The 26,013-nt window shown below is 42.1% G+C and overlaps 1 protein-coding gene and 1 pseudogene across 1 annotated transcript in view; one reads left to right on the top strand and one right to left on the bottom strand.

Moving 5' to 3' along the window:
* GABRR3 (gamma-aminobutyric acid type A receptor subunit rho3) overlaps nt 1-16,436 on the bottom strand; it is a 53,806-nt gene extending 37,370 nt beyond the window's left edge. The window contains exons 1-2 of the mRNA XM_003928335.2: nt 16,312-16,436; nt 6,076-6,188 (exon numbers count right to left, since the gene is read on the bottom strand). Coding sequence (XP_003928384.2) covers nt 6,076-6,188; nt 16,312-16,436 — 238 coding nt within the window. The remainder of the gene's footprint in view (nt 1-6,075; nt 6,189-16,311) is intronic.
* A 7,205-nt stretch (nt 16,437-23,641) lies between these two features.
* On the top strand, nt 23,642-25,661 carry LOC101046315 (rab11 family-interacting protein 5 pseudogene; annotated as a pseudogene).
* The last annotated feature ends 352 nt before the right edge of the window (nt 25,662-26,013 follow it).

Genomic DNA, 26,013 nt, shown 5'->3' on the forward strand with positions numbered 1-26,013 from the left:
TGTTTGTGTGTGTGTGGTGTGTGTGTGTTTTTGTGTGTGGGTGTGGGTGTGTGTGTGGTGTGTGTGGTGTCTGTGTGGTGTGTGTGGTGTGTGTGTGTGTGTGTGGTGTGTGTGTGGTGTGTGTGGTGTCTGTGTGGTGTGTGTGGTGTGTGTGTGTGTGTGTGGTGTGTGTGTGGTGTGTGGGGGTGTGTGTTTTTGTTTGTGTGTGTGTGTGTTGTTTGTTTCTGAGACGGAGTCCCGCTCTGTTACCCAGGCTGGAGTGCAATGGCGCGATCTCGGCTCCCCGCAGCCTCCGCCTCCCGGGCTCAGGCGATTCTCCTGCCTCAGCCTCCCGAGCAGCTGGGATGACAGGCGCGCGCCACCGTGCCCGGCTCCTTTTTTTTTATGTGTGGTATTTTTTAGTAGGTCTTGATCTCCTGGCCTCGAGATCCGCCAGCCTCTGCCTCCCAAAGTGCTGGGATGACAGGCGCGAGCCACTGCCCCCGGCCGTTTTTGTGTGTCTGTGTGTGTTTAGTAGAGAGACCCTTTCACCAGGCTGGTCAGGCTGGTCTCGAACTCCTCAGCTCCAGTGATCCGTCCACTTCGGCCTCCTGCAGGGCCGGGGTGACAGGCGCGAGCCACTGCCCCCGGCCCTCACTGCTGCCTCTTCGGAGCTCCTGTCCCGCTGTCCCTTCTTCGTGGGTCTGAGGAGCTGCGTTAGGCTCTAGCGTGCGGAGTAGAGAGGGAGCAGCGTGGGAAGCCAGGGCGCAGCGTCCGAGTCTGCAAGCTGGGTAAACGCTCCAAAGAGCTTGCTTTTTACAAAGAAGGAGCTGAGTCACAGACAGAAGGTGGTAATAAAGCATGTGGATTAAAATCCATGGAATTTGTAGCCATATAAACCCGCATTAGTGTCAAACTCCTCATGGAATCTGCAAAACAGAACTAAGCATATGGTACCTGCTTTATAGGGTTGCGGTGATTATGTGAAAGAAAGCTTGTCAAGTCCTTAGCTTAACCCCATTCAGGTGTGTTAAAACCAACTTACTCATTATCTACTGCAGGCCCGCATGCGGCCCCCTGAGGCCATTGATCCGGCCCCCGCCGCACTTCAGGAAGGGGCACCTCTTTCACTGGTGGTCAGTGAGAGGAGCACAGTATGTGGCGGCCCTCCAACGGTCTGGGGGACAGTGAACTGGCCCCCTGTGTACAAAGTTTAGGGACGCCTGATCTATTGGATCAGTAATAAAAGTAACAGTGTAAATAATAATGTTTAGATACTTTTATTAATTCAGTACCTAAAGCATTTAAAATAAAAATTAAATAAATATTAACCTTTACGATGATGGTATTAATTTCCCGGGATCACTAGGTAGAGCACACACATTTATAATCCTTTTTGCATATGCAAAGATAGAGCATCTATTTGGTTTTTATGCAGGCTGGAATAATGAGGTCTAAATAAAAGTTATGCATCTGATTTGGATAATGCATTTAAAGTTCATTATATAATATATTATCTAATGTTTTCATTATAGCTGCTTTGTTGGCTAGAGAGAACTGACGTTAGCTCCACTTGACATGAGGGAGTGCATACTCAGCGAGGTGACAACCTGTGCCTGAAACCCAGTTAATGACAGGAAAGTAGCCAGATCCTTCTGACTCTCAGTACAGTCCTCTCATTTGACAGGCAAAGACGGTACACGTAGCTTTTATAACATTAACTTTTGGGTTGACTCTGTAGCTAGCATCTGCATGCTGAAATGATTTCACTTTGAAGAAGCAAAGATATTATCATCCGTAAAACTAAAACAAAAAAAGCCCTTAGTTATGGGAGATATAAAAGGTAGGGAAAACATAAATAAAGAAAATGAGCTGCAATTTATAACCCAAGTTAAACAAAAAGCTCCCCTAAATTTATATCCTCCTGTTTCCACATAATGAGTCAATTAATCTTCTAATGCTTTATAAAAGAAAAAAACACTGCAGTAGCAGCTGGTTTTAATGTTAAAGCTAATTAGGAAAACACATTAAGTCAAGAGAAGTGCTGAAGTTACATTTAGCTCTAGAGGAAAGAAGTCCGTGCATGTGTTTGTGCTGTGGACAAGCATAAAGAAAGAAGATAAATTAAAGCTTGTCTTTTATATCCTGCAGTCTGATTTCCCCAAGGAAGGCAGCTGTGAGAACAGAGAAATGGGCCACTGGTGTAAGAAGCTGTTCCGACCAAGAGAGGCAAGAGAAAGTTAAGGGCTGCATTTCATGGAGCTACCGGACTGACACTTCTGACTCAATTTATGGATTTTTCTGCGCCAACGGACTAAACACGCAAGCCATTTGGATGCCATTTCTCCCCAGTCTATGATTCTCTGAAAAATTTCTTAATCATGGGATGATTTGCTACCTGCCACTAAGTAGTACATTTCAATTGCATTTTTAATAACACCACAAAGTCGTCTCGGGAAAGAAAGAATTTTTTAAAATGCATTTTCATTTAAAACAAATCTTAAAATGTATCTCTGACAGATCAAGCAGAGCGGAAATTTCAATCATGTTTTTCTGTGGCGGGGCGGCGGGTGGTGAGGACAAGGCTGGGATGGAGAACGGAGGTGGACGGGTTTTCAGATAAAAGAGAAGAGCGGAGTTTGCTCTTCGTCCTCTGCAGCAGTGCTTCTCAACTGCAGGGTTTAGGGGAATCACTGCAGATTTTTATTTGGACTCCTGGGCTGGGGCCCGTGCATCTGCATTTCTAACTCCCAGGTGACCACTCTGCTGTAAAAGCCTCTAGACCGCTTGGTTCAAGGTCTGCACTCAAGGACGGTCATTCTTCTCTCAATCTCTCTGGCTTTCCATGGCCTCAAATGATCTCCATAAAAACCCTTTCCTCTAGGACAGAAACGAATTTAATTGAGGAATCCAACCCGGCAGGCATTAGGGCAGCCTTTCGGATGCGTGTTGAAAATCCATCAGGCAGGGCTTCCCCCCACCGGGCTGCCCCGGGACAGTGCCAAGCCGTTCCCGTGCGCCCGGCGCCTCCTCGTGGCGGAAACCCAGCGCCGGGCAAGCTTCTCGGCTGAGGATTCCTGCTGCAAGCTGAGGAAATGTTGGAAAGATCCTTTACAGCATCCCAAGGACCACGGGACAGAATATCATCTGGTGGTAGTTGTAGAGTCTATTATATAAACTGTGGGAAAATTCGGTGGGGGAACACAGTCTGTTGAGAACGGTAGCTGGCTTAAACGTGCTTGGGAGAACCGTTGTATGGATACATGAGATAAGCAGTGAAGAAAGGTTAAAAAAAAAAAAAAGATTAAAAACGTAGAGTCTCAGGAGAAAAAAAAACCAACACATTTCTAAACCTGCTTAATCTCAAGGCTTCTGAAATCTTAAATTATGATTCAACAAGTGTGAAAAATGCTCTGGGAAACAAAAAATTAAACTCGCCGAGATTTAATCTGAGGCTGATCACCTATCAGTGGCTCTCAAATCGTGATTCTCAGACCAGCAACATCACCTAGGAATTTGCTAGAAATGCAAATCGTTGGCCTCACCGAGATCTAGTGCATCAGAGACTCTGGGGGTGGAACCCAGTAAGCTGTGCCTTCAGCACCTCCCCCAGCCCCGCCCCCCCGCCCCACCACCCCGCCGGTGAGTCTGATGCTCACCAAAGTGTGAGTCACAAACGTGATGAAATCAAGGTCAAATTCTTAGAACTGGCTGGGTGATGTGCCTCACGCCTGTAATCCCAGCACTCTTGGAGGCCAAGGTGGGCGGATCACCTGAAGTCAGGAGTTTGAGACCAGCCTGATCAACATGATGCATCCCTAGCTCTACTAAAAACTGCAAAAATTAGCTTGGTGTCCTGGCCCGTGCCTGTAATCCCAGCTATTCAGGTGGCTGAGGCAGGAGAATTGCTTGAACCCAGGAGGTGGAGATTGGAGTGAGCCGAGATCACACCACTGCACTACAGCCTGGGCATCAGGGTGAGACTCCATCTCAAAAAGAAAAAAAAAAAAAAAAAAAAAGAATTGGAACCAAATGGATTTCAGGAAATAGAAAAAACAACTCCCCTCCAAAACCCCCCAACCCTCAACATAAGAATATTTAACACACTTTTTGGTTTTGCCTGTTAACAAATTAGTTATCTGCAGTACCCACATGCCTACAGTGCTTTCCCTGGTCATAACCACATTATAAGAAGAGTATTTCCCCACCCTGAACACTTATGGGATTATTCATCAGAAGGCTGTATATGTTCTACTGCCTGAGGATCTTGCTTCTCACCCTCTTCCATACTTCCTTCATCTCCGCATCGCTAGGACTCTCAAAAGTTGTCAGTTGTGGAAACTGGAGGTTTTGTCAATGAAGGAAGAATCAGGATGGATTTAGCAGTAAGCCAGAGAGTTTAACCTGATGATTTCACCATTCTCTGTGTGTTGTTGGAAAACTTGATGCCTTCAGGGGTGCAACTATGTGTACATGAAGCAATCTGAGGAGAAGAAAATCTTTGTTCCAGTTATGTACCTGTAATATGAACTTCCGTCTTCTTCACCTGCCATCGCAACTCAGTTCTATCACTTTCTGCTATCATGGCCTTGGGCAAATCTCTTAACCTCTCTGAGACCAAGTTTTCACATTGCAATATTATCATGATAGTGCCTATTTCATAGAATCACTGTGAGGATGGAATAAGATCGTGCATTAAAGGGTGTTCCAACACTGGATCAATCTTAATTGTTAGAAGGGATAACAATTTTTTAAAAGACAGTTCAGCAGAGTACGTTCATAGGGAGCCATGGCACTGGTCATAATAGTTCCTACCCAAAAACAAGGCATTCTAGCTCATAAGAAGATTCAATAAGATTTTATACATAACATGTATCCAACTTAAGGATTTTAGTCAGAATAAGTTGGTATATAGGCAACATATAACCATTCACTATGTATGGAACACATACTATTTACCAGAGTGTAAAGAGTAGAAACATGAGGTTTTTGATCTATTTAAAATGGATAACTCATCAATTGTTCTCATTAAAGAGAAGATAATCACAAAAATCTTTTTTTGTTCTAAACTGATGGTTTGTACTTGCATTTTGGTCTTACTTGTTTTATTTTTTTAATTTTTATTTATTTATATATTTTTTTATTGTACTTTAGGTTCTGGGGTACATGTGCAGAACACGCAGGATTGTTGCATAGGTACATACATGGCAATGTGGTTTGCTGCCTCCATCCCCCGCATCACCTACATCTAGCATTTCTCCCCATGTTATCCCTCCCCAACCTCCCTACCCCCTACCCGCTGTCCCTCCATTGCCCCCCGCAACAGACCCCAGTGTGTGATGCTCCCCTCCCTGTGTCCATGTGTTCTCACTGTTCAACACCCACTTATGAGTGAGAACATGGGGTGTTTGGTTTTCTGTTCTTGTGTCAGTTTGCTGAGAATGATGGTTTCCAGATTTATCCATGTCCCTACAAAGGACACAAACTCATCATATTTTATGGCTGCATAGTATTCCATGGTGTATATGTGCCACATTTTCCCTGTCCAGTCTCTTGTCGATGGACATTTGGATTGGTTCCAGGTCTTTGCTATTGTAAACAGTGCTGCAATGAACATTCGTGTGCATGTGTCTTTATAATAGAATGATTTATAATCCTTTGGATATATACCCAGTAATGGGATTGCTGGGTCAAATGGAATTTCTATTTCTAGGTCCTTGAGGAATCGCCCCACTGTCTCCCACAATGGTTGAACTAATTTATATTCCCACCAACAGTGTAAAAGTGTTCCTATTTCTCCACATCCCCTCTAGCATCTGTTGTCTCCAGATTTTATAATGATCGCCATTCTAACTGGCGTGAGGTGGTATCTCACTGTGGTTTTGATTTGCATTTCTCTGATAATCAGTGATGATGGGCATTTTTTCATATGTTTGTTGGCCTCATATATGTCTTATTTTGAAAAGTGTCTGTTCATATCCTTTGCCCATTTTTGGATGGGTTTGTTTTTTTTCTTGTAAATCTGTTTTAGTTCTTTTGACTTCCATTTTGACAGTACGGTGGGTTTTGACATGAGTTTTTGAGGATGGAACTTACCTCCAAATCCAGGTCTCATTGCAAAATCGTTGTCTTCTATATGGAGAAGTTGCTCGTATTTCTGAGGCCCCACTTTGGTCCTGTCATCTTTCTTCATTCTAGTTTCTTGTTTGCTGTTCCCCCAAAGGGAAGAAAAATACTTTTGAGATACATATGCTTCTGGATATTTTGATTTAGGTTAGCCATCTGTGCTCAACATAGCATGTTCTGAAATACATACATAAAAGCTCATTTTCTCAGTTCATATTAAGCCAAAGAGCTGTCAACATTTGTTCTTTATTATATAAGTGTGGAGCAAATAAGGTAAACCAAATTTTGGGGCACCTTAAGTCACAAACTCAGTTCGGATTTAATGCACAAACTAGCATTGTTTCTTAGAATGTGGTTTTTAGACCTGGACAATCCCAATTACCTGAGTGGAGGTGATCAAAACTCAGATTCACAGACTCCTGCCCCAGATCAACTGTATCAGTCCCCTAGGAAGCAGAGCCTAGGACTCTGCACCTGAACAAGCTACCTAAGTGATCGTTGGGGTCACTGAAGCTGAATGATCTCTGCGCTAAGACAGTGAGAAAATAAAAAGACAGCAAGATTGTAAACAGATGAAGACAGTGTTTTACAAAGATACAATGAGCAGAAAATACAGGGTACAGGCTGAATCCTGTACCAGGCAGAATTCCCACTGGGGGTTCTAGAGCCTGAGGGATGGCAATATTTAGACCTGATGCCAGGTCAAATTGTGAAGTGGGTGAAGTCCAGTTTTGTTTGCAGTTCTCTAGGGCAAAGGAAAGTGGGCAGTGGCCTCTTGGCACTAGGTGTCCTGGTTGGGAATAAGGCCCTGTCTCTCCCTGCATCGGTGAGCTTGGGCAAGTTGCTAGACCTCCTGATTTGTTTTCTGCCATGATGGCTCAGATCCTCTTCCAGAAAAAGGTGACTGTGATCATTACCATCATCAGCAGCAGCAGCAGCTGGAGCAATAACACAAGACCCTGAGGGCTCTACTAAGTGAATCCTAGTCATTCTGAATAGCTGATATGCTTTTGTATTAATACCTGTCTTCTCCAGGAAACTGATGTGAATTTTAATATAAGACATGCGGGTAAACTTTCTGACACAATTAAATGACTTTGATGGGGAGAATTTCAGAACCTGGAGCAGCTGCTAGAAGAAATAAGTCCAGGCTTATGGGCATCTGAGATCACTGAGTGTGGCCTTTCAATAAAGAACTTTCTGGTTGAAACCATCAGAGGTTTATAGAAGTATATTTTATCAGGCTGGGCGCGGTGGCTCAAGCCTGTAATCCCAGCACTTTGGGAGGCCGAGGCGGGTGGATCACGAGGTCAAGAGATCGAGACCATCCTGGTCAACATGGTGAAACCCCGTCTGTACTAAAAATACAAAAATTAGCTGGGCATGGTGGCGCATGTCTGTAGTCCCAGCTACTCAGGAGGCTGAGGCAGAAGAATTGCTTGAACCCAGGAGGCGGAGGTTGCGGTGAGCCGAGATTGCGCCATTGCACTCCAGCCTGGGTAACAAGAGCAAAACTCCTTCTCAAAAAAAAAACAATAAGTATATTTTATCATTGATAGAAATGTGGAAGTTGGGAAATCTGTTTTGGTAGAAGGCAATGAGTTTTATTTTAAACATGTTAAGCCATTATAGCCTATGAATAATTGAACACATTACTACTATTTTTTCTATGGATCTAGAATTAACTAGAAAAATTCTTCCAAGGAGCTAGAAGGAACTATTAAAAAACAAACAAACAAACAAACAAACAAAAAACAGCAGCTAGCTTTTATTAAATGCCTACTATGTTCAAGGCACCAAGCCAAAATAAATATTATCTTCCTTGGCATACATCCTAATTATGCTCTATTTGGGCCTCACGCCCAGAGTTTCTGATTCAATAGGTTTGGGGTATGAAAATTTGCATGTATAATAATTTCTCAAGAGAGTCACTGGCCTAGAAAACAGTAGACATTTAATAAAAGCTAGCTACTTGTTACTATTTGAAGAAAAATGGAAATGTAACTAAGAGTGAAAACTCATGAAAATTTGTAAAGCTCTTTGGTAATAATCTTTTAATACAGTTAAATGGCATGTCACTAACGTGTCTGCTCAGAATCATACCACTCCATTAGACTGGAAAGGACAAATCTTAATTAAGAATCCCAAGAAGGTTTAAGACAGAGCCCGCTATGAAATGCTCTCTTGGCAGCATCAAAAGCACATCACCTTGAGAGCTCTTCAGGTGCACAATGAGATGTTCTGTATTTATCTGCTTTTGCCTTTTTTTTTTTTTTTTTTTTTTTTTTGTATCTTCTGTTTCTCAAAAAGCATCCATTGCTTAAACACCCTTTTAAAGAATTTTGAAAATCTGTGTATTCCCCTCGCACATATTTAAATCGACATGTTTCTTCATCATAAATTTTGAAATTATCCAAATATTGATGATTTCAAATAAAACATATTACTCCTTTAAGTGTATCCAATGAATCTAAATACACACATTATGTACTTAAATATACCTGAACAAGCTCTTTAAAAATCAGAAATTTTTATCATTTAAAAAAAAACTTGTATCTCCATTTTATTTACTTCATAGAATTTTATCATTCCATCATGCATTGTTATAAGAAAAATGTATAAACATTGAAATAACTTTTTAGTTTTCTATGACAACCACAAATGGAATAAAACATAATTTGTATAAACATTGATACTTACTAAAATTAAGAATGAAATGTTATTAGAAGTGTATTTATAAATGAAGTGATGATTCATTTTCCCCAATTATTCTATGTATCAGCAAATGGATATTAGTAATTGCTGGAATAAAACTGGGAATTCTCTTCTTTTTTAAAAACCTTTATAGATAAAAACGTTGAGAAAGTTTGTTCATATATGTGGAAGTACATGGAATTTGAAGAAATGTTGTTTCAGTATTCTTTTAACAATGTAACTTATTTAAACTCCTTACTTATTTTTCAAAACTCACACTGTAGAATTTATCTTGAATAATTATTTTAATGATTTATAACCTGACAAATTAATTAGGTTCTTCCTTCAGTTGTATTAAAAGCAAACAACAAGAGAACTGCCATTTAGAAAAAGATGTTTTGTGTAGCATCATCCACTATCTCTACACGTTTGTAATGATCTCTTTGTATCCAGGAACTTTTTTTTTTCCAGATAGAGTCTTGCTCTGTCATCCAGGCTGGAGTGCTGTGGCGCGATGTCGGCTCACTGCAACCTCTGCCTCCCTGGTTCGAGCAATTCTCCTGCCTTAGCCTTCTGAGTAGCTGGGATTATAGGTGCCTGCCACCTCGCCTGGCTATTTATTTTTTATTTTTTAATAGAGATGGGGTTTTATTATGTTGGTCAGGCTGGTCTCAAACTCCTGACCTCGTGATCCACCTGCCTTAGCCTCCCAAAATGCTGGGATTACAGGCATGAGCTACAGCACCTGGCCTGGACCCAGCAACTTTCACACCGGAAATACTTGTAGGATTCAGAAGGAGGGAGAGGGATGCCTGCATATTGCCAGGTGGGACAGAGCAATCATTAAAAGGTGGTAATAAAGAAGCCTGCATGTGCTGAATAGATCAACTTTAAGAAAGAGGTCAGAAGGAATTAAAGTTCCAAAAACTGTTTTAAAACTGCTCATGTCTACATGCCCCTCAAATACTTCACATCTACCCTTAGAGGTATAATACATCATACCCCAGGAGGATAGGCACCCTGGTTTGAAGGCCTCTGATGCATACATAGAAAGGTTAATAAAATGAAGGATGAAATAAAACCAAGACAGAAGGAAATATGCTTAATAAAGGATCACTATATAATGGAGCATCAGATTTAGCTCAGAATGTTCTCATCTTATTCTACACATGTATCATTTTAAACTACTTTGTGTCTTCTACCCTCTCCCCCAATCTAGAATAAATGATACAATGTTTAGCAGCTGCAGAGAAGCAGCTTTTGGATTTCTTCTGTCCGAGGAGAGGGTGTTCTAGGAGTCTGAGTCCTGATGGGATCAAGCAAAGAAATCTCAGTTTACGGGAGAGCCTCTCATCAGCATTCTTCATCTTTGTCCTTTCCTACAAAGCCTTACGAACATTGAGAAACAGTAGAGCCGTAATCTTGGTAATAGGTGTGAGTTTTCTCATTGAATGAGGGCCTTTTCCTTCCTGGATCACACACAGAAAAACTTATTTTTATGCTCCCTCTTCTCAGTGGCAGAAACTCTAATTGTGTGAAGACGAAAGTAGAGGTCTGGGACGAAGGAAAGGCCGGATTTTGAGTGGTCTCAGGCGGACTAAGAGGGTCTTTGAGGAGGACATAATAGCCAAAGAATTAAAAACTAGAACTGGTTGAGGAAAAGAAGATACACCTAACTCATTCGGCTGCATTGGAGTTTTATAAGTGGAATGACAAAAAATCATCTGACTTCAGTCACAAACACTAGGTTGACTGCCTTATAAAACGGCTTTCCCTTGAGCCTGGAGGCCTACATATTTGATGAATTAACTAGAATCAGAACTTGAAAAGAACTAGGTCTGACATGGAGAGTATTTATCCAAGGGAGGACATAATTAACAAGCATATTAAAAAATATCTAATGGAGGGGGTCAAGAGTGAGATACCAATTGAAGCCATAACTGTCATTTTGTATCTATTAAATTAGCAAAAGACAAAAAATAATGTTATTGCCCGTGCTGTGAAGGATGTAACGAGGCCAGGAGCAATGGCTCCTGTCTGCAATCCCTGTCTATAATGTTTAGCAACTGCTAAACATTGTATCATTTGTTCTAGATTGGGGGAGAGGGTAGAAGACACAAAGTAGTTTAAAATGATACATGTGTAGAATAAGATGAGAACATTCTGAGCTAAATCTGATGCTAAATCTTGGCACTTTGGGAGGCCAAGGTGGGTGGATCACTTGAGGTCAGGAGTTCGAGACCAGCCCAGCCAACATGGCAAAACCCCATCAATACTAAAAATAGAAAATTAGCCAGGTGTGGTGGCAGGCACCTGTAATCTCAGCTACTCAGGAGGCTGAGGCAGGAGAATCACTTGAATCTGGGAGGCGGAGGTTGCAGTGAGCCAAGATTGTGCTACTGCACTCCAGGCTGGGCAACAAAGTGAGACTCCACCTCAAAAAAAAAAAAAAAAAAAAAAAAGGGAATATGATGAAATGTGAATATTTCTAGTTTGCAGGTGGGAGTTTAAATATTGATAAACTCTGCTAGAAATTCATCTCAAGAACTATAAGGATATTTCATATGCTTTGACTCAATTATTCAATTCCAGAAAAATTATAATTTTCTTGGTAAAGGAAAAAATGTGAAAAATTATAATTTTCTTGGTAAAGGAAAACGTGAAAACATGTATTGGTGTTACTTATAATAATGCAAACTTGAAAATAAATGTTCAAAAACAAAGGAGATAATTCTTGTTCTTTAATTCAAATTAATAATATGAAATGATTAAAAATACCATTATGGTGTCTACGAAGCAATGTGAGAAATGTTAAGTGAAGAAAATACAAAATGGTTGCTATGCTATGATTTTAAACATGAAAAAAATCACGTAATTTCATAAATAAGGATTAGGCATGAACTTGGAAAAATAAAAGCATAATTGAGATTCTAGGTATTTTTTTTCCACATAAAAATCCATTATTACTATTGTTATTTGTATCATAAGTTATCTAGACCAAACTGGACTTGCCGTTTAGAATTCTTTCCCAATAGGAATCTGGTCAAAGCTCTCCACCTTCTCACTCCATCCTCCTTGTCATTCTGGAAGCATGCCCTCTAGATAACATGGACGTTTTTCTCAGTCAAACTTTATTGTGGACCAGTGCACGCTGAAGCTCAGCTAACTGTTCCAAATAATGTAGGCAAAATTTAAAAATGTTTTACAGACTTACTATTTTTCTTTAGAAAAATATAAAATGGCCGGGCGCGGTGGCTCCAGCCTGTAATCCCAGCACTTTGGGAGGCGGAGACGGTTGGATCATGAGGTCAAGAGATCAAGACCATCCTGGTCAACATGGTGAAACCCCGTCTCTACTAAAACTACAAAACATTAGCTGGGCATGGTGGCACATGCCTGTAATCCCAGCTACTCAGGAGGCTGAGGCAGGAGAATTGCCTGAACCCAGGAGGCGGAGGTTGTGGTGAGCCAAGATCGCGCCATTGCACTCCAGCCTGGGTAACAAGAGTGAAACGCCTTCTCAAAAAAAAAAAAAAAAAAAAAAAAAAAAATATATATATATATATATATATATATATAATGAAGCAAAAATGTTCCATTAGTCTACCTACATAGATGCAAATCCAAAGAATAAGGGAGAGTAGTGAGAAAATCAGTTGGTCCAATTTTTCATCACGAAGAAAATCTTCCTAATTCTTGATCTGGTGTTTATTTCCATGCTCCGAATGTTTTTGAAATGTCTTAGAGAAAACGTGGTACATTAGATGTAGTGAATCTTATGGCTTTGACTGAACGCCTAACTCCTGAACTCTGGAAACACATCCCTGACTTTATCAATAGCCTGTCTCTTGTAAAGGGAAAATACATAGGCAGATGAACATTTCTGTGGGAAAGCCAGCCAGAGAGAATGCTTCAATTGAAACATGACAGTTCCTACATCTCACTTGGGTCTCTGTCAGATCACGAGCTCCGTGATGAGGCCTCAGTTTCCTCATCTGTGAAATGAGGAAATCGGACCAAATTAGCAGCTGGTCTGCAGACATGTTTTTTTTTTTAATAGTCCACATGGTATACTAACTTGGACAATTTCAGATAAAAGCCTGGATTTCTTGCTTCTTTTGAAAAAATCAGAAAATCTGGCCACACGAGGCTCAAGTTTCTTATAAGGAGAGAAGGCTGTGGGCACACTGGCTCATGCCTGTAATCTCAGCATTTTGGGAGGCGAAGGCTGGAGGATCATTTGAGTCCAGCCTGGGCAACATACAGAGACCCAATCTTTAAAAAAAAAAAAAAAAAAAAATCAGCCAGGTGTAGTGGCACACGGCTGCTGTTGCAGCTGCTCGGGAGGTTGAGGTGGGAGGACCACTTGAGCGCGGGTGTTGGAGATTACAGTGAACTATGATCGCACCACTGCACTCCAGCCTGGGCAACAGAACAAGACCTTGTTTCAGAAAAAAATTAAAAATTACAAAACAAACAAAACCCAGAGAAGGCTGAACCTGACCAGCCGTTTTCCCTGAGAAGCATATACCTTGTAGTCGTAGTCTCTGCCACTCTCTTCTGTCCCTCTTCAGGGAAAAAAAGCCCCTGTTTATAGTGTTTTATTTCCATGGTGTAAATACTCCCATCATGGCTGATTTCAAGCTACCAACATGCATGGCAGAGATGTGTATAGCACACAGTATAGTATAGTATAGTATAGCATAGCATAGCATAGCATAGCATAGCATAGTATAGTATAGTATAGTATAGTATAGTATAGTATAGTATAGTATAGCATAGTATAAATGGCATAGTATGGTGTCTTGTAGTATTTCCACCATGCAGATAGAATAGCCCTAAATAACCTCAAGAACAACAGATGATAGTAAAATGTAGAGAAATCATTAGGAAGTGGTGAGTTTTAAGTATTTGCTACCTTTATTTTAGAAATTATTTAACTTAATTGCAGGCTTATATAATTTAATTTTTAACAATGTGTACTTTAAACAGCCAGCTGATAAATTTCCTGCTTGGTGCATGCAAGGCAGTTTGAGCAGACTCCAGCACTCTGCTGATTATTTTCAAGGCCAGAGTCAATGTGTTGCTCCTATAGTATTTTTACCCCCAACTCAGCACTTGCATGTAAATATCACTCAATATAATTGTTGACAGAATGAATGAATATTTAATGATTCTATTTTCTTAATTCTCTTTGCATCATCCGGGAGCAAAATTTCTTCTCTAGGCAAAAGGGGAACATTTTTCACCTGCCGTAACTTAACTTTATTCACACCCCTCCCTACTTTGTTTTTAGGAAACAAAAGTTATCTTTGAATAAATATATTTTTTAAAGTCTTTAGATTTTGAAAGAAGGGAAACTCTGGATTAAAAAGTGAGGTTATATTCTGAACACAAACAACTAAAAGCAAAACATTTAAGAGCCTTATTGTATGAAGATCGGCTCAAAATAATGGATATATAAATGCCCCTTATAATTTTCAAAGATCATGTCTCCTTTCATGTTTACTCTGTCAGTTCTCTTGCATTATAGAAGAGTGGATTATTCATTCATTCATTCATTACTTAATTATTGGCTGATAATCAGGTTGGGTGTTGGGCAAAGAACCTCACAGTATCTATTCACATAGTAAGGTAGGAAGACTCCTGGTCCCTAACTCTAAAAATGATTGCATACAGTAATTACTATATTTTGGTCAAATGCCCTAAAATCTGCATGGTAGGGTGGCTGAGTGACAGCTCAGAAATTGGCTGGCTGTATTATTGTGCTCACTCAGGGAAAACGCCTGGGTTTCATTCTAAGTGGCTACTTCTGGACCAGTGTGATGGTTTATGCAATCTCCAGTGCCCAAGAGGGTTTTTCTTTTAAGAACAAAAGAAGCAGATACAAATTTTAATGAATCCCATTCTGCTTGTGACTCAAAGAAGCATTTCATTTAGGATACAGGGAAGTGAAAACAAATACGATTGGCCCCCACATGGCTGAAATCCTGGTGTTTCCTATGAGGGAAGTCTGCTTTGCGTAGGCTCTAAAATTCTTCTTTTCCTTTACATAGGATCTAAAAATGAGGCATTTAACATCAGAAAAAAATTTCCACCTCACCTCAAAGAACCAATGTTCTTCTCTTGTTCTTTCAATGTCACCTAAAAAATACACATGGTAGATTTTTTTCTGTAGCAACTCTGCTGCTGATGGTGGGCTGGTGTGATGAATTACCTACCATAATCATCTCTCTTCTGCTCACCTGAACATCCACCAGACTGTACAAGTCTACTCTTTGGATGACAGATAATATTTTAAGCTGTGTCCATTGATTTTTAAAATTAGATAAAATATACTATAAAATGTAATAAGCTATCTGAAAAAAATATAGAGTCTGGTGGTATCATCTTCCAGTACCCAAATACTTCCTTAGCTAATCGCTAAGAAGACTGGGAAAGTTGTTACATGGAACAAAACTTCATATCATCTCAGGTCTTGGCCTGGGAGCAGAAGCCTGGCAGGCAAGTGTGAGAGGTGGTCCCTGACTTTTAATTGCAGAGCAGGAATCAGTCATCTAGCAACACACCTCTTTTGGTTTTGGTCATTAAACTGGAGACTTCAGAAGATATTTATTAAAATGTTGTGTTCTCTTTCCTGATCTTATGGTGAATGCATAATACGTATTCAGGATGTGAGGGAAATGTAGCTAAAACATCTGTCACCCCATTGGCTGCCAGGGTGGACCAGACGAGACTCGCATCTTCGTTCCTCAGTTTCTCCTTTTGGGTCTTTCTGGAAATCTGGTGCTTGTTGAAAAGGGAAGACTTTCTCAAAGGCATTCTTTGGTCATTAAAAGTATATGGGTATTAGACAAATCATTCAAGTATACCCAGGCTGAAGGGATTCCTGGCATTTGTAGTGCCAAAACCTAGGCAAGTTGGTGTATAAACAGGTCACTGTCACAGAGAGCTATCTGTCTTAGTGGCACATCCAAACATGCTCCTGACTATTGATGGGAAGATAATGATGATGTGTTGATATTCAGGATATGTCAAACATATGAAAATTATTCTTGAAAGACAAATGGCCTTAATGCCTTTTGATACTATTTCATCAGTCCATGAAACTATATACCCTACAAGTACTTGGCATTCAGAGAAGGTGGTGCTTGGACTAATTTCTACTCAAAATAAATTTGAAGAAACATTAAACAAGTAATTAATGTATTCATAATAAATGGATTACCAATTGAAGAAATACTTTCCCTGAAAGAGGATCCTTACATGAACCCTTTGTTTTCTCCATAAATAAGCATAAATAAATTGACAAATGTCAGCAAATTCCAAGATCTTGCTCTTTCAGATGTCAAACAGAGGTAACTGATGACGATGCATGAATGCTATCTCTATAGACAGACATGGTCACAAGCATGTGCTACCATTCATGAAAGATGCATTTCTAGGTTCCCTGAGGCAGCTGGTGAGAGGAACCGGGCAGTAATTCCACGGACCGCACTATGATCATCTTACCAGGTTTGTTTCATTGAAGAGGAGCACCGCTGGTGTGCCATCTTGACGTTAGAAACAGCGCAAACATTTGGTATCAATGTGATCCAGATATAGGTGAAGAAGACCAACTGGAAAGCCAGGACCATCTCTTCGAAAAAAACAAAAAGGATGCCGGTGGGTGCAGCTAACACAGTGATCACGATGTCTTCTTTAGGTGTCTTTTGAAAAACAAACAGCATGCCAGGGAAAATGTATTGGGGAAAAAGACGTCGTCTTCAATGCCGTAATTTGTGTTAGTAGATTAAATTGATCCACGTCACTTACATGCAACTATCTATCTGGATCTTCAGCAATTTGCGGAAAACAAAGCAGATTTTTAAAATTTTCAGTTTACATCCTTCAGTCCCTTTTCTCAGGATGGTTTTTAGTGTGATGCTCAATCCATACTCCGTAAGCCCTCAGCTGCGGTCCTCTGCAAACAAAGAAGTGAGCTTAGGCACTAATCCTCTTAACCCAATGCAATATCATTTAAATGTACTTAGTGACTCAGCAAAATAATATACTTATTGGGAAAAAAGATGATTAATTTAATCTTAATTACACATTTGAAGATTCCTTTACCCTATGGTTCCTTTTAATCCAGAAAGGAATCTTTTTCTCCCCAAATGCATACAGACTGCCTTAACACAGACACAAAATAAAATTATCTTTTTTTTAGGTAAATAATCATATTTTAAGATGATGGGATATTTCATTGATAACAAAAGTTGTTTAATTTAAGCTTTATTTAATAGCAAGCAACCCAGTTAATAAAAATAATCTTAATCCTGGTTAGTGTGCAAAGCATACAAAGTCACTGTTAAATTGTGGCCACACACTCTCCTCAAAGTGCTTTGCATACATAGAGAAAATATTTAAGAAACTATTTCTACTTCACATATGCAAAGCACCAATAAATGGTTGTGTTCTTGAAATTAATCTTAACTGGAATACCACAAGGTGAGCCGCATAGCAACAGCTGACCTTTTTACTAGGACTCAGGAAGAAAACCATTTTCTTCCCAGAAACACAGTGTTGTGAGAGAAATTCTTAAATTTCCTCAAATCAATTTGTGTCCTTGACCCCTTGTATGCGGTGTTAATGCTCTGTCACAATTATTTATTTTGGTATAAGTTCTTCTTTTAGCCCATGCATTAAAACCTCCTCCTCTATTTCTTAAGCATGTCTTTCCTCTTTAAAATATATTTTAATGAAAAATATTACAAATATATAGAATGATGTAATAAATCCTTGCTTCTTTTCTTAGCCTTGATTTAGTGTTTATAATTATGTGCAGTTATACTATTATTGTATATGTGTGCATCTATAAATAATGTACAAACTTTCACGTTTTAAAACTGTATGTAAATGCTGTCATACTCTACTTTTACTACTGAAAGCTACTTTTTCTTTCAACAATACTCTTAGGGATTTATTATGTTAATGAATATATTTCTAGTTAATCCATTTTATCTGCTATGTGGTATTTCAGTGTGGATACATAACATTATATTTATTCACATTTTTGTTGATGGGCATTGTTTCTTATTTTTCTATGATAAACAATCCTGTAATCATTTTTTTAATAAATATTTTCTTGTACACACATGTAAGAGTTTCTTTAGGGTAAATACCTAGAAGTAAAATGACTAGGCTGAATAACTTTCACACCTTCCAATGTACTGTGCACGATCATATTGCTCATCAAAGTGCTTGTACCAATTCACTTCCCCACTAGCAGTAAATGAGAGTTCTTATTTCTTAAAATATTTTTTAACATCGGTATTATCAGGCTTTTAGGTGTTACTTAATCCAATGGGTATTGCTGTAATTTTAATTTCCGTAATGTTTAGAAATGCTGACGCATTTTCTTCAGGTATTCCTGAGCCAGTAAGCCTGCTTTGAAGAGCCAATGGAAGAGTGTAAGAAAAGTCACTCATCTTAAGCTACTGTCAGGTTGGTTGTTGGAAAACTGCACTGTGATCAAAGTTTATTTCAGTACTTTCCACCTCAGTGCTCTTATGAGATCCAGGGCACCAACCCCTTGACCCACTCTCTATCACCAGGACCCCTTTTCCCTTAGTAAGCAATAGCTACACTAACATTTCCTGAACTACTTCTTGGCTACACGGAAGATGATTTGTGAAAAACTGTTCTGTGCTAAATGAGTTCGGGAAGCATTACACATTTTATTACTCTGTTAGGGGTCTCACCCTTAATCCCAGGTCTTGGCGCTGCTTGTCAACCTTACCTGACACACCGTTCGTCTGGATATCTGTATGTCTAACTCCTTAACTTTCAATGTTTGCTCAAATGTCATTTATTGAATGAAGCATACCCTGACCACACTTTTATAAAATGCCATATTCTTTCTTTTCTCTGCCAACCTGTGTTACCAACCTACCTTTCATCCTGTTTAGCATGTGGTAATTTACGTTATGTTTATTGTTCATAATCTGTCTAATCTTGCTAGAATGTAAACTCTGCAAAGAAGTGATCTTTGTTCCCTGAGGCATCCTAAACACTTATAACTATCTTTGAAATATAGTTGGCATTAGTAAATATTGCTTAAATAATGAATGAATATTAATGTATTCAAGGCTTCAGTTGAAAAAAGAAAAAAGCCTGTTTAGTTCTGCTGAATTCAGTGTTTCTCAAACTTACTTGATCTCAGATCCCATTTTAAAACAAAACAAAAGAAAACCGTGATACTTAACATTCTTCCAAAATAGTATTCCATGATAGCCAGTTTGGGAGATTCTCATTTATAGCTAAGTCAGTGCTCTGCACATTCTCCTTACCAGTATTTTGTATCCTATCATCTTGAGACAACCTTTGATGGCTGCTCAACTTTTATGTTCACACTGAAATATTGGTTGGTAGCTGATAAAGAACAAGCAAGATTTAAGAGGAGATTTCATGACGTGGTCTTTGATCTGAAGGAATGAAGCACTAGAGTAGAAGTTGTCCACTTTACAGGACTCAGTGGAGCTATTTGGGGCACCTACATTTTTCAGAAACGTGGGTCAGATCATATACCTCCTCACTGTCAATTAAATTATGTTAGGATGCCCTGGGGTCGTCTTCTGCATGGCAGGAGTGAATCATGATGAGAATCTGTCTGACCTCTTTATTGAATAATCTTTGCTAGACTATCTTTACCAATATAAACATTAAGGAAGTAATAAAAACAGTTTTTTATGATAAATTTTAAGTGGGAAGTGGTCTGCATAAAAATAAGACTAAGGCAACTGCTTAGACTATAGAGAGTTGGCTTATAGAAAGTCTAAGGGTTTCCGTTCAATTACAAGAAGGCATCTGTCTCTGTGGATGCTGAGTTAGCTCTTTAGCCTTATTCCTTTAGAGCTTTCCTTTGCAAGCTCAGTAAGCTTCTTAAGAAAAAAAAGCAGAAAAGCACGTCTGTCAAAACTAGAAAGTGGTAACTCCCAGGAAACAAAATGAATCACAGGGTCACTGGAGAATTTTCTAATAGTTTAAGCTCTCCCTTGCATAAATTGCCTCCGGTTCAATCTTCCTCCACTCTGATGATGCCAGCCAGCCAGTTTTTCTTTCTTTGGCAGGCACATAAAGAGAAAATTGGAAAAGGATGGCCGTATCGCCAATCTTGGGGTATGTAGCCATTATTTTGCCTGCAAAGAGAAAGCAAAAGCCAAGGTCTTATTTAGTCTGGATTGAGCACATCTGACAACAATAACAACAAATTCCAAGCTTCTAGAAATATCCCAATGTGTCTGCAAGATGTCATCTAGGCAAAATATCTTGAGCTGTAAATTGTAGAGTCATAAAATCTTGATAGGGAAAGACTTCTGGAAATCATTCAGACTACACTTAATGCCTCTCCTGCTCTCTTTTATGCTGAGGGAGCTAGGACCAGAGAGGTTAAGTGATCAACTAATTTAGTTTTCTTATTTACAGTCACGTGCTGCATCCACATATATGACTGTGGTCATCCAATAAGCTAAAGTTAATTTATTATTGAAGAAAGAAAAACCTTTGGCATCAATTTAGTGTATCCTAAGTGTACAGTCTGCAGTGGTGTACTGTAAGTGGTCTTCCACGTTCACTCACCCAGAACAGCTTTCGGTCCTGTGAACTCCATTCATGGTAAGTGCCCTACACAGTTAATCTTTTCTATTTTGTCTATGTTTATATATGTTTAGATACACAATACGTACCATTGCGTGACCATTGCTTACAGTATATGGTATAATAGCGTGCTGTACAGCTTTGTAGCCAAGGAGCAGTATCATACAGCACAGATGTGTAGTAGGCTGGACCACATAGGCTTGTGTGAGTATACGCTACAATGTTTGCACAGTGAGGATATCACCTAACAACATATTTCTCAGAGCTTGTCCCGTCATCAAATTGCGGTAACCGTCTTTCGTTTTGATGCATTGGAAATATAATCGGCCATGCCTAGAGCAGCCAGTGGGGGCATTGGCTATCCCTCCCCAAAACCCTGCTCTCACTCAGAAATCCCGTTTCCCCTCGGGTTTCCAGAATTACAGGAGAACAAGCAGATCATCGTTTTTCCATAACCAGTAGACCATCGTTCCTCCCACGACCCTCGCTTCATTTTCTTATCACATCCTTCCTGACATGCAGCGTCAGCTGTGACGGGAGTGAGGACACTGGAGAATTGTCGCTGTGTTTTACGGGAAAGCGGATGGCACTTAGAGCAAAGGGCTTCACCACCGTGTAACCGCGCAAGATCACCACTAGATGGAAGCACAGGACACACATCCTCATCCAAATCACGCTGTCGCCTCGTGTGTGCTTCCTTGGAGGAAAAGCTGCTTTGCGCGGTTTTGGTAAATGCAAATTATTCAGCACTTGTAGCGAATATTTTTCACTTAACTACCGCCAGAATGAAATGAAAAAATTAATGATATAATACCAAATGAATCAGACAAAAACCCCACAAAGCCCCTTACTGAGGAAAATGCAATTATTTACCTTGAGTAATTAATTGATGAATGAGGTTTACTGGTTTCTCTGATTGAACCCTAATTTACTTTTAAGGTTTCAGTTTTTACCTACACCTAAGAACAGCATTTTACGTGTGGGAAAGCTAAGAGACAGAGGTGAACATTAGAGAAAAATAAGCTTTCTGTGAGAGCACAGTGCCTGTTATATGTTTCAAAGGACACTAAATAAAGCACCAGGGCACATGGCTCCGGGACCGCATGTGGAACTTCCTGAATGATCTTTACAAAGCTTCGTAAACTTCCTGGACTTCAGTTTTCTGTTCTGTATTCATTAAGCAGATGCATGTAGGTGACTTTTGAGATCCCTGAGGAAGCACTAAAGCACACTGGTTAAGAAGAGACCCTAGTGATCATCTTTACTGGGATCTTTGGTGTCAGATTTCTGCCTTTATATTTAAGAGTGTGTGTCTTTACTTCTTGGGAAATTTTTATAATAATTGTTTTTAAATGTTTCTCAAATATTCCAACATCTGTAACCTTGCGATTGGCGTCGTTACGTATTGACTGCATTGTGCCCCTCTCATTCATGTATTGAGTACTGAATCTACATTTAACTGTAATTGGAGCTGGGACATTGAAGGAGACTATGAAGGTTAAATGATGTCAAAGGTTGTGAAGTGGAGGCAGGGCTAATCTGATAGGGCTGGTGTCCTTATAAAAACAGAAAGAGAGGCCAGGCGCTGTGGCTCACGCCTCTAACTCCTGCACTTTGGGAGGCTGAGGCAGGAGGATCCCGAGGTCAAGAGATCAAGACCATCCCGGCCAACATGGTGAAACCGTGTCTCTACTAAAAATACAAAAATTAGCTAGGCGTGGTGGTGCGTGCCTGTAGTCCCAGCTAGTCGGGAGGCTGAGGCAGGAGAATTGCTTGAACCAGGGAGGCAGAGGTTGACGTGAGCAGAGGTCTTGCCACTGCATTCCAGCCTGGCACCCGGCGACGGAGCAAGAGTCTGTCTCAAAAAAACAAACAAAACCAAAAAACAAACAAACAAAACCAGAAAGAGAAATCACAGTCCTCTTTTTGTATGTGCCTGGAAGAGAGGCCGTATGAGGACACAGTGAGACGGCGGCCAACTGCAAGTCGCGGAGAGAGGCTTCACCAGGAACCAACTCTGCTGGCACCTGGACCTTAGACTTCTGGTCTCTAGCACTGTGAGGAATAAACATCTGTGGTATAAGCCTCCCAGTCTGTGTTATCTTATTATAATATCTGAGCAGACCAATACAACACCTATTAATTACCTTTTCTTATACGAGTTGAAAATTTCTTGTTCTTCATATGCCAAATAATTTTAGGTTGTATCCTGGTCATTTTGAATATTGTGATAGAAGAGGCTGGGTCTTGCTGAAATCCTGTGGAGAATGTTATCTTTTTTTCAGCAAGCAATTAACCTGATTAATTCAGGTCACACATTCTGATCTACTTCCTGTGGGCTGTGGTTCAATATCAGTTCAATCTTTAAAGACTTTGCAATTCTATTCGGATCTATCTTACTTTGTGCCACCCAGTGGCCCTTGTGGCATCTGAGCGATAGTTTGTCTTTTAATTCAGTTTTGAATGTTTAAAATCCGATCCATGCACACGAAGATTGGAGGTGAGCCAGGAGTTCGTCAACCACTTAATGGGGTTGCTTTCCCAACCTCCTCCCTCTCTGAGATCTCCCTCTTATTTCCCAAATTCCTGGACACCTTTTTTCTTTTCTGTGGCCAGAAAACTGGGCCTTTTATTATTTTATGTGCACCTGCATTTGGGGCCAAGTGGCTAGAAGTAACAAGTGTTATCATCTTTTATGACGATAACTTAAAAATCACACTCGCTTAGTATTGTCTAAAATTAAACTTCTTGCAGTGATACACTAAGGGCTGCATTGTGGAATTGATCTATCTTACGTGGGAGGTATAAGGAGGATTCATTATTTATGGGAAATTTAAAAAGTATAATAAAGTTGATCAAAAGTAGTCCTGACTTTTATCAACTTCTAGCAATTAAAAAAATCAGTAATAAAATACTCTTCCCTAAAAAAGTATTTTGTTAGTTTAAGTTTCAAAAAATTGCTAAACTTCCTATTATTACTCATATGTATTGTTTCAAATTTGAATATTTTATTTCATATTAGTAAACATTACATTCAATTTAGAAGTTTATTAACAGAACTCCCAGCTTTACATTTTCTCTAGTTTCATGGGAATTCAACTATATGAACTCCTTTTAAGAGTAAATCCGAGACCGCCCTCCAGTTTGTCTCCAGGTCCCGGGGTCTACAGCGACTCGGCCCGCCCTCGCCCGCCGCTTCCCCGCCATGGCCCTGGTGCGCGGCGCGGAGCCGGCGGCGGGGCCTTCCCGCTGCTTCCCACGCATGTCCAGGTGACTGTGCTGCGGGCCCGCGGGCTGCGGGGCAAGAGCTCGGGCGCGGGCAGCACCAGCGACGCGTACACGGTGATCCAGGTGGGCCGCGAGAGTACAGCACGTGGGTGGTGGAGAAGACGCACGGCTGCCCAGAGTGGCGTGAGGACTGCTCCTTCGAGCTGCCACCCGGCGCCCTGGGCGACCTGCTGCAGGTGCAGGAGGCAGACACAGGCTAGGCGCCCTGGATCGCGGGCTCCGCCGCCGCCTGCGAGCCGGTGCTCACCACCAGGCACCGCTCACTCATCGGCGTGGGCAAGTTCCTGGGCCAGGCCACGGTGGCGCTGGACGAGGTCCCCGGCGCAGGCCGTGCCCGGCACACGCAGTGGTACGAACCGCACTCCAAGGCAGGCAAGGAGAAGGAACGCGGCGAGATCGAAGTCACCATCCAGTTCACACGCAGCAGCCTGAGCGCCAGCATGTTTGACCTGTCCATGACGGACAAGCCGAGGTCGCCCTTCAGCAAGATCAAGGACAAGATGAAGGGCAAGAAGTATGCTCCGGAATCTGCCTCGGCCACCCTCCCAAGCGGCGCCATAGAGGATCCTGACCCGGGCGGCCTGGGCAAGGTGGGCAAAGCCAAAGGCTTCTTCCTCCGCAACAAGCTGCGCATGTTGTCCCTGACCCAGTCCAGCACCTCTCAGGCGCGGACAGCACCCTGTCCTCAGCCAGTGGGAGCCTGGCCTACCAGGGGCCTGGCGCCGAGCTCCTCACCCGCTCACCGAGCCCAGCAGCTGGCTGTCCACTGAGGGGGGCAGGGAGACCGCACAGTCCCCCAAGCTGTTCACCCACAAGAGGACCTACAGTGACGAGGCCAGCCAGATGCGCGCGGCTCCTCCTCGGGCCCTTCTCGACCTTCAGGGCCACCTAGATGCTGCCTCCCGCTCTTCGCTCTGTGTCAATGGGAGCCACATTTACGAGGAGCCCCAGGCCCCTGTGCGGCACCGCAGCTCCATCTCGGGCTCATTTCCATCCTCTGGCTCCTTGCAAGGTGTCTCTTTCCGGGCTTCCGAGGAGGGGCCTCGTTCCACAGATGACTCCTGGGCCAGAGGCAGTCGTAGCAACAGCAGCTCAGAGGCAGTGCTTGGACAGGAGGAGCCGAGTGCTCAGGCCAAAGTCCTGGCCCTTGGGGCCAGCCGCCCTGGAGAGGAGGCGGGGGCCCAGCTGTCAGAGGGCAAGCCTGTCCAGGTCGCCACACCCATAGTGGCCTCCTCTGAGGCTGTGGCAGAGAAGGAAGGATCCCTGGAGGAGGAACGCAAGCCTCGGATGGGCCTCTTCCACCACCACCACCACCAGGGCCTAAGTCGGAGCGAGTTGGGGCGCCGAAGTTCTCTGGGGGAGAAGGGGGGTCCTGCCCTAGGGGCCTCCCCACATCACTCGTCCAGTGGGGAGGAAAAGGCCAAGAGTAGCTAGTTTGGCTTGAGAGAAGCCAAGGAACCAACTCAGAAACCCAGTCCCCACCCTGTGAAGCCCCTCAGTGCCACTGCTGTGGAGGGCAGCCCCGAAAGGAAGCAGTCGCGCTCCAGTCTGAGCACAGCCCTGAGTAGTGGGCTGGAGAAGCTCAAAACAGTCACATCTGGGAGCGTTCAGCCTGTGACCCAGGGCCCCCAGGCTGGCCAGACGGTGGACAACAAGAGGCTAAAGGACTCAGCTGTGCTGGACCAGTCGGCCAAGTACTACCACCTGACCCATGATGAGCTCATCAGCCTGCTCCTGCAGCGGGAGCGGGAGCTGAGCCAGCGGGACGAGCATGTGCAGGAGCTGGAGAGCTACGTTGACCGGCTTTTGGTGCGGATTATGGAGACCTCACCCACGCTGCTGCAGATCCCCCCGGACCCCCCCAAATAGCCTTCCTCACCCCACCCCAGGAGGGTTGGCGTGGACCTGCTGCCGCCTGCCCTCCCTCCTGCTGAACTCTAACCTGTGGCGGGGCATCATCTGTCCCGCCTTATCACTCCTTGCCCCCCTCTCTCCTGCCTGGACTGGGGCTGCTGGAAGGGGGGCGCTCTGGACTCCCTCTGGAGGCATCAGGTTCTGTGCACAACTTTCTTGTCTTTGGGAGCCCTGAGTCTTTCCCACCTGCCTATTTTGGAACTCTTCCCCCCAAGACAGAGCAGGGGTAAGCTGTAGCTTGATGCGGTATCTGGGACAAGACTGGTTGCTAGCACATACTTTATTACACCACAAGGATAGTCAGCCATTTCTTCCCACAGCCAACCCCCATCCCCTTCATTTTCCTCCAGTCTCTGGAGGGGCTTCTAGTATTAC

This window comes from Saimiri boliviensis, chromosome 18, assembly GCF_048565385.1.
Source record: "Saimiri boliviensis isolate mSaiBol1 chromosome 18, mSaiBol1.pri, whole genome shotgun sequence".
In the NCBI taxonomy this organism is placed as follows: domain Eukaryota; kingdom Metazoa; phylum Chordata; class Mammalia; order Primates; family Cebidae; genus Saimiri; species Saimiri boliviensis.